The sequence below is a fragment of the Etheostoma spectabile genome, chromosome 5 (assembly GCF_008692095.1).
Source record: "Etheostoma spectabile isolate EspeVRDwgs_2016 chromosome 5, UIUC_Espe_1.0, whole genome shotgun sequence".
NCBI lineage: Eukaryota > Metazoa > Chordata > Actinopteri > Perciformes > Percidae > Etheostoma > Etheostoma spectabile.
The window spans coordinates 32,749,940-32,762,980 of NC_045737.1; the positions used below are offsets into that span (position 1 = coordinate 32,749,940).

General features: G+C 41.3%; 1 protein-coding gene across 3 annotated transcripts in view; it reads right to left on the bottom strand.

Annotated features, from left to right (window-relative positions):
• The window catches only part of aopep (aminopeptidase O (putative)), a 72,975-nt gene that overhangs the window by 2,249 nt on the left and 57,685 nt on the right, over positions 1–13,041 (bottom strand). For 2 of the 3 annotated variants that reach the window (XM_032515061.1, XM_032515059.1), the window contains 3 exons: positions 12,156–12,272; positions 7,389–7,475; positions 7,084–7,232 (listed from right to left, as the gene is read on the bottom strand). In XM_032515061.1, the coding sequence (XP_032370952.1) occupies positions 7,092–7,232; positions 7,389–7,475; positions 12,156–12,272 (345 nt within the window). In that variant the 3' untranslated portion in view covers positions 7,084–7,091. Of the gene's footprint in view, positions 1–5,457; positions 5,786–7,083; positions 7,233–7,388; positions 7,476–12,155; positions 12,273–13,041 lie in introns of those variants that run through there. The other variant, XM_032515060.1, reaches the window with a different exon arrangement.

Genomic DNA, 13,041 nt, shown 5'->3' on the forward strand with positions numbered 1-13,041 from the left:
AGAGGAGACGGTGTGGGTGGTGTGGGCTGAATACGTTTATTTTCAGTGTCTCTACACAATGTTGCTTTGTCCTTTGATGTGCAGAGCACCATTTCCCTCCCATTAGAGTGCAATAAATCACCTTTTAGATATGGGCTCTGATGGCAATTCCTCTCTTTTACAGGCCTTTGATGGTCATTACTCTTTTAACAGGCCCTAAATATAGGTCTAAAAATGGCAGGCTCCACATGGCCCTCATTTCTAATTCACACATCTGTCCTCGTTTAGTCGCCATTTTGTCGTCGTGAATATAGAGCGCTATAATACCTCCTCGCGCCTCGTATGCTGATTGCCAAAAAAAAGGCCGACCAGTTTTAAAATACATTCCCAGCCATCTGTCATGGTTTTGATTAGGGAGTAATCGGGCTAGAGCGGTAGAGCTTCGCATTGCAATTAGCCAGTATAACCGTGGACACCCACGTTACAGCAAGGGTAATGCAGGAAGTTACTGTAGGTCAGGTTTTATTTAAATTAAAAGTATCGGGCATGCATGATTTATTCTTCGCATGTAGTCCAGCTGGAGTTATTGACAGCTCGGATGATGAATGCACTGAGAAGGTATTTGTATTTCAGAGAAACCTTTTGTTTGGGAGGAAGATGCAAATGGAGGTTGCTGTGTAACAGTTCCAACACCAATCTATTTCTTGGGACAAGTCAGACAGACGGGGATTTATTGATCCTTGGGTTGGCAGACGTGGGCGTGCTAAATAGAAACGTGCATGGTGAACCTGCGTGTTTTTGTGTTGTCTTCCCTTTTCCATAAAGTTCTATATCAGAATATTTGGGTTTCTTTCAGACTAATTTTCCCAAAAAAGTAAAGTGGATAGTTCCCAACAACGCTCCTCACAAGTTAAATAAATAATCAGTTTATTGAATTTGTTTTTTGTCAATTTTATAGCATTTAGGGTAACAATTGGTAAAATAACTTTGAAAACAATGTAAATAAAAGAGAGAAAAATGTCAAAAGTGACTCAAATGTGAACAAATGTCAAAAGACGTCAAAAAAGTAACAAAAATGTCCCAAAAAATTGACTAAAATGTGAAAAATGCCAAATAAAGTGACAAAAATGTGAAAAGATTTTTAAAAAGTAACAAAAATGTAAACAAAAGTAACAAATGTAAATTAAAAACAAAAGCTTTAGAAATTTGGGGAAAAACTCAAAAGGCACAGAAAAAGTCGACAAAATCATTTGGGGAAAGACACAAAAGGGTCAAAAAAGACGACCATAACCTTGATAAAAAGGGAGTTAAAGCTGATCTTGACTAATTTGGGAACCATCCTTTAGTACACTATGAAATAATACCACGTGCGGTGTGACCCAAATTCCCAATTCCGGCTTTTCTTGTCATCAGGAAGTGTTTTACAGGATCACAAGCTTTTGACAAACACCAAGACAATGGAAGCTCATATATCATGCAGTAAAAAGTGAAACTGACAACGCTAATATGAATATAAATGATGGAAAGGTTGCAAATTGTTGCAAGATTTCCAGAAGATTTCCACCCTTTGACGTCTTGTTGGGTGAAAATGGGTTCCGTGAGAATGCTTTCTGGATCTCTGTCTCTTGGCTCCCTCGGGCTGGGATTAGATCAGAAATCAATCCACATCAGCCAGGGATGCACACACGGCACTTCTCACTGCCAAAGTGATAGAAAGCTGAAAACGTGCACTTTAAGTAACTGAAACGAGCAGATTTGCTGAAAGGCCCGCCCGTTTCCCTGCTATAATGAAATGAAACTGTCAAGTTAAAGGAATAGTTTGACATTTTAGGAAATGTGCTTTCTTGTCAAGAGTTGAGATGCGAAGAACGATAACTGGAAGTCACTACACTTAGCCAAGATATAGTCAAATACACAGTCATCCATTTCCTTTTACAGTATACTATGAGTATATGTATTTAGCACGTACTGTATAGAATTAGTATGAAGTATTACTTTGGGACACAGCGAGAGTCTGCGGTAAGAAAGAGATAATAGTGGATGTGAAGAACAATAATTATGATGAGGGTGATGATGGTAACCACGGCGCCCAGATTGATTAAATATCTGTCAGCAGCATTAAGCAGAGTTTGGGTCTCCCCAGGCCTCATTAGTACTGGAAGTACAGTCGCTCTCCTGAGGTACCCGCTCTCACCTTCGCTAGAACTACGAAGCGTGCAATCTGGCGTCATCCGCGGGATTATCTTTCATGCTCCGTGTGTGGATGGAGACGGACGCAGAGGAAGATAAAAGACGAGCGAATGAACCGGGGCTCATTAGTAATGTTGCACAGCGTTTCGAATTTGTAAGGAGGCTTGTGTGCTCAATTCTTCTGAGTGAGATGGTCTCAGTGGGAAGTACTATAGAGTTTTAGACCAAATGGAAGGAAAATGTAGGATAAGGAAGCGGGAGGAGAAAAGGGAAATTAGATAAAAGAAAGAAAAGGATGCAGGACAAACAAGTTCTATAAGGAGCGAGAAAACAGTGGAGGACAAGAGGGAAGGGAGTTCTGTGACTGAAATGTTCACACATTAGATAAATGAACACAAAGGCACAAACACACACACAGCCGCCACTGTAAACACTTTTTTTTTTTTTCTGTCACACACACTCATTGTCTTCCTTTGTCTGCTTGTCTGGGTCATGCTCTCCTCAGGTGCAGAACTTAGCCACTGTGAACAAAGAGGAAATCAATCACTGTTCACCAATCAGCTAAGCTCTGTGCCTGGCTGGAGAGAGGATACACAACCTGTCTGGCGGACTGACACACACACACACACACACACACACACACACACACACACACACACACACACACACACACACACACACACACACACCACACACATCAAGACCCTGTGGCTCCCTCATCATCCGTACTTTCAAATCAACTCCTTAAACACAATCACAGACTCTTAGATAATCATGTCTTCTTTGGTTTTAGGTTTCTGGGGGACCGATGAGGGTGTGTGTGCGTGTGTGTGTGTGTAGGCGGGGCTGTAGTTGCCATGGCAGCTGGCTGGGTCAGGGCTGTGTGGTAATCCCTGGCAATGTGATTTTATCATAAGTCACAAATCAGCACGCCAGGAACCCTCACAGCCCAGACATGAAAGAAGGAGATCTTCTCTCCCCGTCTCTTTTTGTCCCTCTTCTAACGACATCTTCAAGTCAGCACTAACCTGCAACACCTCTAACTTTGTCGGGACTTTCTCCCCCCACTTCTGCCATCAGAGCGCAGTCATGAAAGACCAGCCCTGTACATCCTCTCTCCCTCTCTCTCACACTATTTCCTTGGTTACCCCCCCCTTCTCCTCTCCCATTCCCCACGCTCGGCTAACCCGGCGATATGCCCCTCATTAAGCAGATCAAGAGGGATTCCAGAGGTATGTACTGGGGGAAGAAAAGAACAAGGGAGTGAGCGGGGAGGGAAAAGAAGAACGAAAAAAAAAAGACAGGGGGAGACCACCCTTCTCCTTTTAAAGGGTTGTGCTTTTTAGGTTTAAAAACACAGAGCCGGGAGTGCGCCTTGACAGACATGTTGTTTTCAGTTAAAACCCGCTCAGCCCGCCTCAGCCTAATCCCACTGTATTTTGTGTGTGTGTGTGTGTGTGTGTGTGTGTGTGTTTGTGTGTGTGTATATATAAAGGATAGGACTGCTCTACTTCAGAAAAGATGGTAGGGACACCCAAATTGAGCAGTAAAACATAAATCCATCTCCCCGCAGTGCAATATGAAAAAGCAGCGAGGAGGTTGGTTCATCCATCATTTTAATTGGAGAGAGATGGGCTCAGTTGACCAGCATGATCCATTGATGTTTACAGAGGCTTGGTTGCTTCAGTCCAATGGGACACAACAGTAAAAGTTAGGATATACATCTCTAAATTATTCTTTTTTTCTTCTATTCTTTTTTAAATTTTATAGATCTTTAAGTTGATTTCTTTCAGTCCTCCTGTACTTGGAGTGAGGCTCCACAGAGAGGTGTAGGGAGGCTGTGTGTGTGTGTGTGTGTGTGTGTGTGTGTGTGTGTGTGTGTGTGTGTGTGTGTGTGTGTGTGTGTGTGTGTGTGTGTGTGTGTGTGTGTGTGTGTGTGTGTGTGTGTGTGTTAGAGAGATTTATCAGGACTGAGCCAGATGCCGAGCACTTGTCTAGAAAGCCTTTCACATCCTGTGCAAATGCATAAAGCTGTCTGTCTGTCTGTGTGTCTGTGCGTGCGTCTGTGTGTGTGTGTGTGCGTCTGAAGATAAAAGCCGGTCTTGTAGTGGCTCGGTCACGGCCTAAAAAAAGGATTTAGTGTTGTAAGTCACTCAGGTTGACAAGGACGAGTATTTAGCAGCTCCTTTTGAGGCCGCCTGTGTTGACCAAGGTCACAGGCGCCTCGTTTCACCCTGTACTTGCTGTATTGGGGTGCTAGGTAATAAGATTAACACCTACTTTCTTAATCGGTTTCTGAGTTTCTACATGAACACTTCATTTTCTGCCAAAGTAAAATAACAATTTTGGTTTTTGACATGATTTATGTTTTGTTTATGCCATTGTTACCGGTTTGAAGCAGGCATGGCTCAGTTAGAAAAGGTCATGTAATGTATTACTCTGCATCAATGATAGTTGATCAATAATGGAATCGGAATCTGGAAACAGATCAACAGAAAATTATTAGCAACTATTTTGATATTCAACAAATCGTTTAATTCATTTCTCAAGCAAAACTGCCAAACATCAGCTTGTATCAGCTTCTCCAATATGAGATTATGTAAAACTCTGTGCCTAGGTCCTCTAACTCCGTCCTGTTTTTTTTTTGCATGTGGGAAATAAGAAATTAAAAAATAATGTTTCTCTGTATTGTATTGTTTTGTTCAGGTTTGTCCAGGGTTACTTCCTCCTCAGGTTCTTCACCAGTCAAGTGGGAGAGCAACAATTCATCGACTTCTTCAGATTATTTGTAAAGTACACCACAGGCAACTCATTTAGTCTCAGGTGAGGCTGTAGTAAAGGGAACTTGATTAAGTTGCTAATGAAATCTGAGCTCAGATTTGAACTGTTTTTAATATGAGGCACAGTGTTATTTCCATAAATTAATTAGAGAGGGATGTAAGCTTGATTGCCACTGTGTTACAACAGTGATGGCCGTACAGCTACTGGGGCCTATGAAGCTGAGTGATCACACCTGGAAGTGTGTGTGTGCATATGTGTGTGTGTGTGTTTGTATGTGTGTGGCATACAGTATATGTACCATTCAATCCATAGTATACTACTGTATAAACGCTTTAAAGAATAACTGGGTTACTATAGTTCAATTGTCGAGTCAAGATCCTTTTAATAGCCTCCTCTCATTATTCAAAGGTTAGTGTCAGTAATAGCAGGACTGTTATGAAAAGATCAGCAGCTTCAAAGAGACCTGTCTTCACTCTAGTCCTCTCTTCCGCTCTCTCTCTCTTCCTCCCTTTTTTCCTGTCTGTCCGTCTAAACAATACATTTCTCTCTTCCCTTCATTTAGTGTGAGACCAATAAACCCCTCACGGTTCTAAATCGTCATAAAACTCAATGGGGGACATATGCAGGAGGAATTTCAGGGTCAACAGTATAAAAATCACCCCACATTAAGTAGAGAGCGCCCTGAGCCGTTCGCAAAACGCTCGCTGACCTGTTCTCTGTCTTTTTCTTTCCTCCCTCTCTCGTTTGTTTGAAGAACACATTCCCAAATTCCTTTTCTGACAAACACGTCCTGATGGCGCTGCTGTGAAACTACGGAAAAGGCCCCATTCTGAGTCTACAATACACACACACAAACACACACACAAGTGTGTCTCACTATCTTTGTGGGGACCAGTCATTGACATAATGCATTCCCTAGCCACTTACACTAACCTTAACCATCAAACCTAAATGCCTAACCTTAACCCCCACCCCCACCCTAACCATAACCTAATTCTAACCCTGATCCTAAAACCAGTCTTTTCCTCACCAACAGTGCTTTAAAGTTGTTGGTCCCACAATTTGTCCCAACAGCCGAAGACCCCGATCAGCTGTTGTCCCCCAATTTTTGTCCCCACAACATGTAAACATCACACACACACACACACACACCACACACACACACACCACACACCACACACACACACACACACCACACACACACAACACACACACACACAGACACAACAACACACACGACCACACACACACACACGGCAAGCACACCAGGACACAGCCACACACACAACACTATTTTCACCACACACCCACAACAAACACATCACACACAACAATATCAGTACTGAGAGGAACGTAGTAACCCGTAACGTGCACATCAATTTACTGGTCCGGAGACGTCATGATTAGATCAGCCAACAACTTTTTTTTTCTTGACGATTCCACTTGCAGAGATAAAAGTCCATTTGAGATAAAATATTTGCTTATACGTGTACTTTAACAACCCATAAACCCAAATTAAAAATTTACTGTCCGAAACTCTTTTGTGTATTCTGAATAGATCCCTATTTGAGGTGATTAACGCTGTCGGTCAAATTCTTATCAAGTCTTTTTAACTACCATATTGAATCACCAGATATTAAAACAATTAATTCAACAAGTCTTGGATTTCCGTTGGTGATTTCGGGTGTCTTACTCATTTTTACATTAAAAAAAATATTGAAGGGGTTTTAACTATAATAAAATTGACATTTCCAGTTTGTGATTATCCATCAACATACATTCCTTCATTTTAGTCTAAATAATTCCTAATTTCTGCTTTTCCAACTCAAACATTAGGTACGATTTGCTTATTATAAATTTCAAAATACCTGTAAAACTAAAGTTAATAAGTTAGATTTACGTAGTGTTGAAAATGTCAAAAAAGTGACAAACATTGAAAAAAGGAACAAAAACGTAAGAAAAACTTAAAAAGATTGATAAAAAGCATCAAGAAAAGTGTTGATTTTCAGTTTAGACGTGAAGACAACACAAGGTGTGAAAAAAAAGAAAATAGTGCAAAAGAGATTAAATTTGCATTTTGCATCCTGGTTTAAATGAAAGAATACTACCATAAGAACTGAAATGAGACTTCACCTCCAATGTCAAAGGACCATGTCCTCTACCACTCTGCGTGCTGATTGGTCCATTTGTTCCGTGACCAATGAGAGGCAACGACGGACCAGAGCCTGCTGCTCAGGGTCCTCCTGAACCATCAGCTCCCCGTACAGATACACACCCATGGCCTGGAAAACACACACACACACACAAAATCAATCAATTTTTATTAGTTTTTTTTTTTTTTTATTGCGTACAGGCTTCTCTCAGGTTGAATCAGTGTTTTCAGTGTTTCATTTTATCATGTAGGACAAATGTTCAGTTGCTGTTGTGTATCTACTTACTTGGTCATGAACCAGAAAGTGTTCCACGTCTCTGTAAGCCTGAGTGTACGCGTGTTTGACCACCAGCTCACACCAGCGATGTCGGACCTGAAAGCCAAAACAGAGGAAAATATACAACAACTGTTAATGAAATAATACATACCAAATCTCCGACTGTGGGCAACACAGTGGTCAAATGGAGCAACACAGACTCAAGAAATCAAAAAAATAATTACTCACTTCAAACTAAAGATAGACATTAAAACACTTGCACTTCATGTAGCCAATATACTGTACATCTTAAAATGGCCATGGTTTTATTACTGAAGTTGTATAAGGTCACTGGTCTTTGTAAGTTTAGTTGAGTCATATTCGTACATTCAAAGCTGTCCATGTCCAGACAATATGCAGTTAAATACACCCGCTTATTAAATCATTATTCTTTATCAGTCACACACAAATCACAGCAATTTTCACATCAAGGGGATCCACTTAAATATGACTCCATTCTGACTGATCCCTGCTACACCAATGCTGCCTCCCTCACCGCTGCTGATGCTGCTGCACCCCCCCCAGCCTCCACCTTCCCTGTTCAAAATCCTAACATGACTCAGGGTTAAAATGATTTGTCTTATCAATGTTGAGCTTTTGGCCCACTCCTGTATACCCACACTTGGCTGCTCCAGGGATCCGTCAGCGCCAAGCGTGACTGTATTTAACTGCAATAAGGGTTAATTCTATGATGAGTGTTTCTGACTGGAGCTTACTAATTACACTAATCTTTTATTTTGATGCTTTTGACCAGTGCACTCGCACATTAATGTCAACTGGTCTCCTTCAAGGCCAGTAACGAAAGGCAAACGGCTAATCGGACAAGCTAAGAGACAAAGCTGGAAGGTGCTCCACTGACAATGAAAAGATTCATCCACAATCGGAGGGTTAACAGTTGTGAACTTTGGCTAAGAAAGGAAACCATCTCTATCCAAAATTCATGTTTAAAAGGTCCGTTTAATTCTCTGACAACGTGCATCTGTGTGTGTTCACTGTGTGTGTGTGTGTGTGTTGTGTGTGAAAGCTAATGCCTGGCCTTTCTGCTAGAGGATCAATAGGAGCTCTGTTGCCTCGGATACAGGAGAGATCAGAGACTGGCTCTGTCCCTCAGACCTCAACCATCATCCTTCATCATCTGCAATATATCTGGATATGCAGTGCTTGTCTGTCTGTCTGAGTATGTGTTTGTGTGTGTGTGTGTGTGTGTGCAGGCCTGGATCTGCAGCGCTTGGACGATTTTTTTTCGGGTAGTTTAATCTCCTCCATAAGTATCTCCACAAACAGAATTAAAAAAAAAAAAAAGGCTTTTGGAGAGTACAGTGATTGAGCGTGGGTGATTGATTCTATTTCAACAGCTCAAGCATTTCTACAGCACTTGTACTTGTGTCTATAAAGGAGCCAAATGGATCAACCTGTGTGCTGTGTGACAGTGTTCACACTCTTAATAGGAGTTGTTGTTGTTTGTCCACCTGTATACATGGAGTGAGCAATGCGCCATCTAGAATAGCCACATTTAAATCCTCACATTACCTTTGCAACCTACCAAATAAACATAAGTTTAATTAGTCTCAAAAGAGCTTTCTAGTTCCTCTATCCTTTAAATTTGAAATATTCAGTTTTACATGTATTCTCTACCTCTGTTAACCCTAGAAGGCTGCAAAAATCCCAAATCAGACATGACAAACAGCAAAGGGTAAAAGTTAAGTGCAACACGCTCTTCCACCATCTGCCCACATGGGAACAAGGATATGTGTGTGTGTCTGTATTCATGAATGTGTGAGTGTGCACAAATGTGTACAGTATGTGTGCCCTCTGGTGCCAGCCCTGCCCTTCTGGCCTGCGTAGTCCCAGCAGCTGTTCCCTGCCCTGGGTTACATTCCTGGGGAGAGCCCTGGGGCAGAGCAGCTGCCTGGTGCACCTCTCCTTACCCCCTTTTTTTACTCGCTTTCCTCTCGCTGGGCCTCTCTCTCTCTGACAACACATGCAATAACACGGTGACATTCCTTCATTTATTACTGCACCCCTGCCCCTCCTTCACCCTCCACCACCACCGCAGACTCCGACACATAACGTACACCGTGTGTGCACGCACTTACCATGACAAACATAGAATCTAATAGACAAAACAGACACGCAAAAGCATGTGAACGCAGTGTTACAGTGGTCTGGACTTTTCCCTCATACTGTATGCCAGCATGGGCGCCCAATGGCAGCCTCATGTAAAGTAGTGAAAAATTATCAGAATTTTGTAAAGCCAACTTTGATGTCTTCAAATTGCTTGTTTTGTCCAAAGATATTCAATTTACTATATCAGAAGACAATACAAGCAGCAAATCTTCACTTCTGACAAGCTTGCACCAGGGAATGTTTGGCATTTTTGCTTGAAAAATTACTATTATTCATTTTCTGTCAAAACACGATCAGTTGATTAATCTGTTTCAGCTCTACTTTTAACATTATATCGGTGGTCCACGGCACTACCTTATTATAGCTTTTTTTTTTTTTTTTTTTTTTATATCTCGTTGTTTGCCCAGTGGCACCTACTGTATAAGGACTGGACAGGGATTTCCTCCTCTGTGATCTTTCTCAATTTTTCCCATTAGAGGTTTTTTTTGTACACTTGAGGAGCTGTTTTTGTTTCCAGTCCACTGAGGTTGTTATTGTGATAAGAGGCTATACAAATGAACTTAGGTTGACTTTTTTCCCTTGACACTTCTTGGTTTATTATTAACTCTTGCCTCTTCTTCTGTGGTCCACATGTTGTGGAACCAGACTTAATGTGGTCCAGTGAAGTTTCTAGTCACTGCAGGAGTAAACCTAACCTGGGCACAAACAATGTGTCCTGTGTGGTTGACACACAAGCCTGCATTTACGCTCTCAAAAAAAAATTAGAAATGCCCCTCACGAAACTACATGCATGGATACGCACATACATGCACACGCAAACAGAGTCACGCAGCATCTCGCATCCCATGACGCACATATGAAAGGAATGGGAAAAGTCACGCACGCTCTCTCTCAAACGTGCAAGCACATGCTCCAGCTCACAGGCACACTCACACATGTATTCATGGTCACACTGTTCCCAAAGCAGTCCCACGGCACGCACAGTGCTGGTCAGCCCCATATTTCCTTTCACTATCGTGTACTTGTTCACACAAACCACACACACACAGTCTTTAGCTTGCACGCTATTCTTCTCAACACCTTTACCCCAGATCCAAGCTTCTTTGTCACATTCACTGCAGAGCGTATCACTATAAATGTCCCTCCACTTTATAAGGAGAGACAAGCAACAGGTGGTGAAACAATATGTAACAGCATGCTGTGCCTTTATCACCAGATTAAGTTGTAGTAATGAGAAAATACCTTATAAAATGGATTAATTGATATATATTGATTAATTGATGATACGTTATAGTTTGAAAAGCTCTAATTCTAAGGTGAACAATGAGGGGCTAAACAGGCTGAACTGCACTGTGTCTGGTGTTTGTCCAAGAATTTTAAACATATTATTTATCTGAAGAGGATGCAGGACCAGACATAGAAAAGATGAGTGAGAAGAGGAATACAATGAGACCAGGAGCCAGATAGGGAGAGAAAGAGAGAGAATGAAAGGAGAATACATTGCTACATTTACAAGAATAGACATAGGTGATTAACCTCTTCTGAATGAGATTACTAACATTAGGACAGACCATTGCCTTTAGACAGGTGCGTTCAGGAGTGTGTATGTTGATGAATGAGAGAAAGAGTGTGTGGGTCCATGCATGACTGTGTGCATAATGGCCCTGTGTATTTTTAGCAAACACTTAAAGTTTTTCATGGAACTTGCAGATGAGAAACTGCTTTCATCTTCCAGGAAGTCTGACTAAAGGGGCCTACACCTAGAGCTGGACCCAAGGCCAAAGGCAAAGGGGCCTCAGCTTGTTGATCGCAATGTTAAATACTGAAATTAAATACAAGACAGTAACATCAAAAACTGAATAAAGCCACTAAAACAAACGTCTAGTTAATAAACTGACAGAAATACGTTAAACGTTCTAAATTAGAAGCAACTTTTGTAAATGTGGGAACTTGAACAAGTGGCCTGATTGTGAGTTTGGAATGTAAATAATACATTGTCTAATGTAATGTCTGGATTCAGTACAATAGCCACTCAATTGGCCTCTTGCAACAGAACATCTGAGCCCCATTATATACATTACTGCCCCAACAAAACAGCTCATATAATTAATAAGAGCTTCTAGAAAACTAGATATGAATCAAATTTTTCTTTTCAAGATAAGCTACGTGTTAACGATGAAGGTTAGCAGTTTTGAGGGCTCCAACGCAGCTGTGTTTTCACACTCATGCTCCTGTACTGAGAGGCGGCGCTGTACAGTAAAGACCTCTTCAGCCACCAACACACACAGCTGCGGCACACAAACACAGACAAGAAAACACACACACATTCTCACAAGCATCGTTAATAGTACCATTAAGGAACTTTGTGCAGTACTAAAACATGAAGAGAATACTTGTGGGATTTAGTCAGTAATGGTGGCTGTAAAGAAGAGAGCTGCTATTACAGCAGAATTTATTACACATTACTAAGCGCTGTGCCTTGGGATGGAAAGGGAGAGGAAACCATCTACATTTCATTATTGGAGGAGATTATGGAGCTTGGATGCATATGCTCACTTGAGTCTGAACATGTGTGTGTGGGTGAATGGTTGCATGTGTGTGCGGTCTTACCTCAGCGTCTTGATTCTGTAGGTTGTAAGTTCTCTGCAGAGCGCGCACTGTTGCCGCGCTCAGCTCCTCTTCCTCCAGCAGAAGCTCCAAAAGCATCACTAGCTGATCCGACATCACCTGAGAAGACAAAACGATAATTAGGTTAATGGTGCTGACATATACTGTACAACCCCGTAACATACTGTATATTGAGACATTATTGGATATTATGAGCAAAAAGTCACACCTCCTATACCCCAGCAGTTTCTAACTACAATAATAGAAATCGGATTAATATATTGCAAGCTGTGAGTCGGTTCTCAAACATATTTCTGTTTACTTTATTTTCTAAAAGTTTCATTTGTTTTATTTTCAGTGCTGATGAAAAAACACATCAATATAAGCCAGGCAATTAATGCAGCTCTTCAAACAGAGGAAACGGTAGCATAATAAAACAGAGCAGAAATGCCGATTAAATAAATATGGTAAACCAAGTGAATCTTGTACAACTGGGAAATATTACAAAACAGGCAAAATAGAACAGATGAAGGGAAATGATTTAGGATTTGATTCAAGAGCAGAGAGATAAGTGAAACAAAAGCAATGAAGTTGTCTTTTTTGATATTGTCCTCTTGTAAAAAACAAATCAAAGGGAGCAACACTGCTCAGGGACACACGCTGCCAAAGGCATCTTTTAAAATCTTTGTAGGTTGTAAGATCACAATGAAATCCCTGATCGCAGCGATGACAGCGCCTTAAGATTTAGAAAAACAGAAGTAGAAAATGCCTCATTGTTGCTTCTTAATAGTGCATGTACTGATTGTGATGTCCTGAGGTAAACCTAAAGGAAAGAACCAATTTTCTTCTAATGACTAACATCTTCAGGGACGGGAAAACTCAGCGGTGA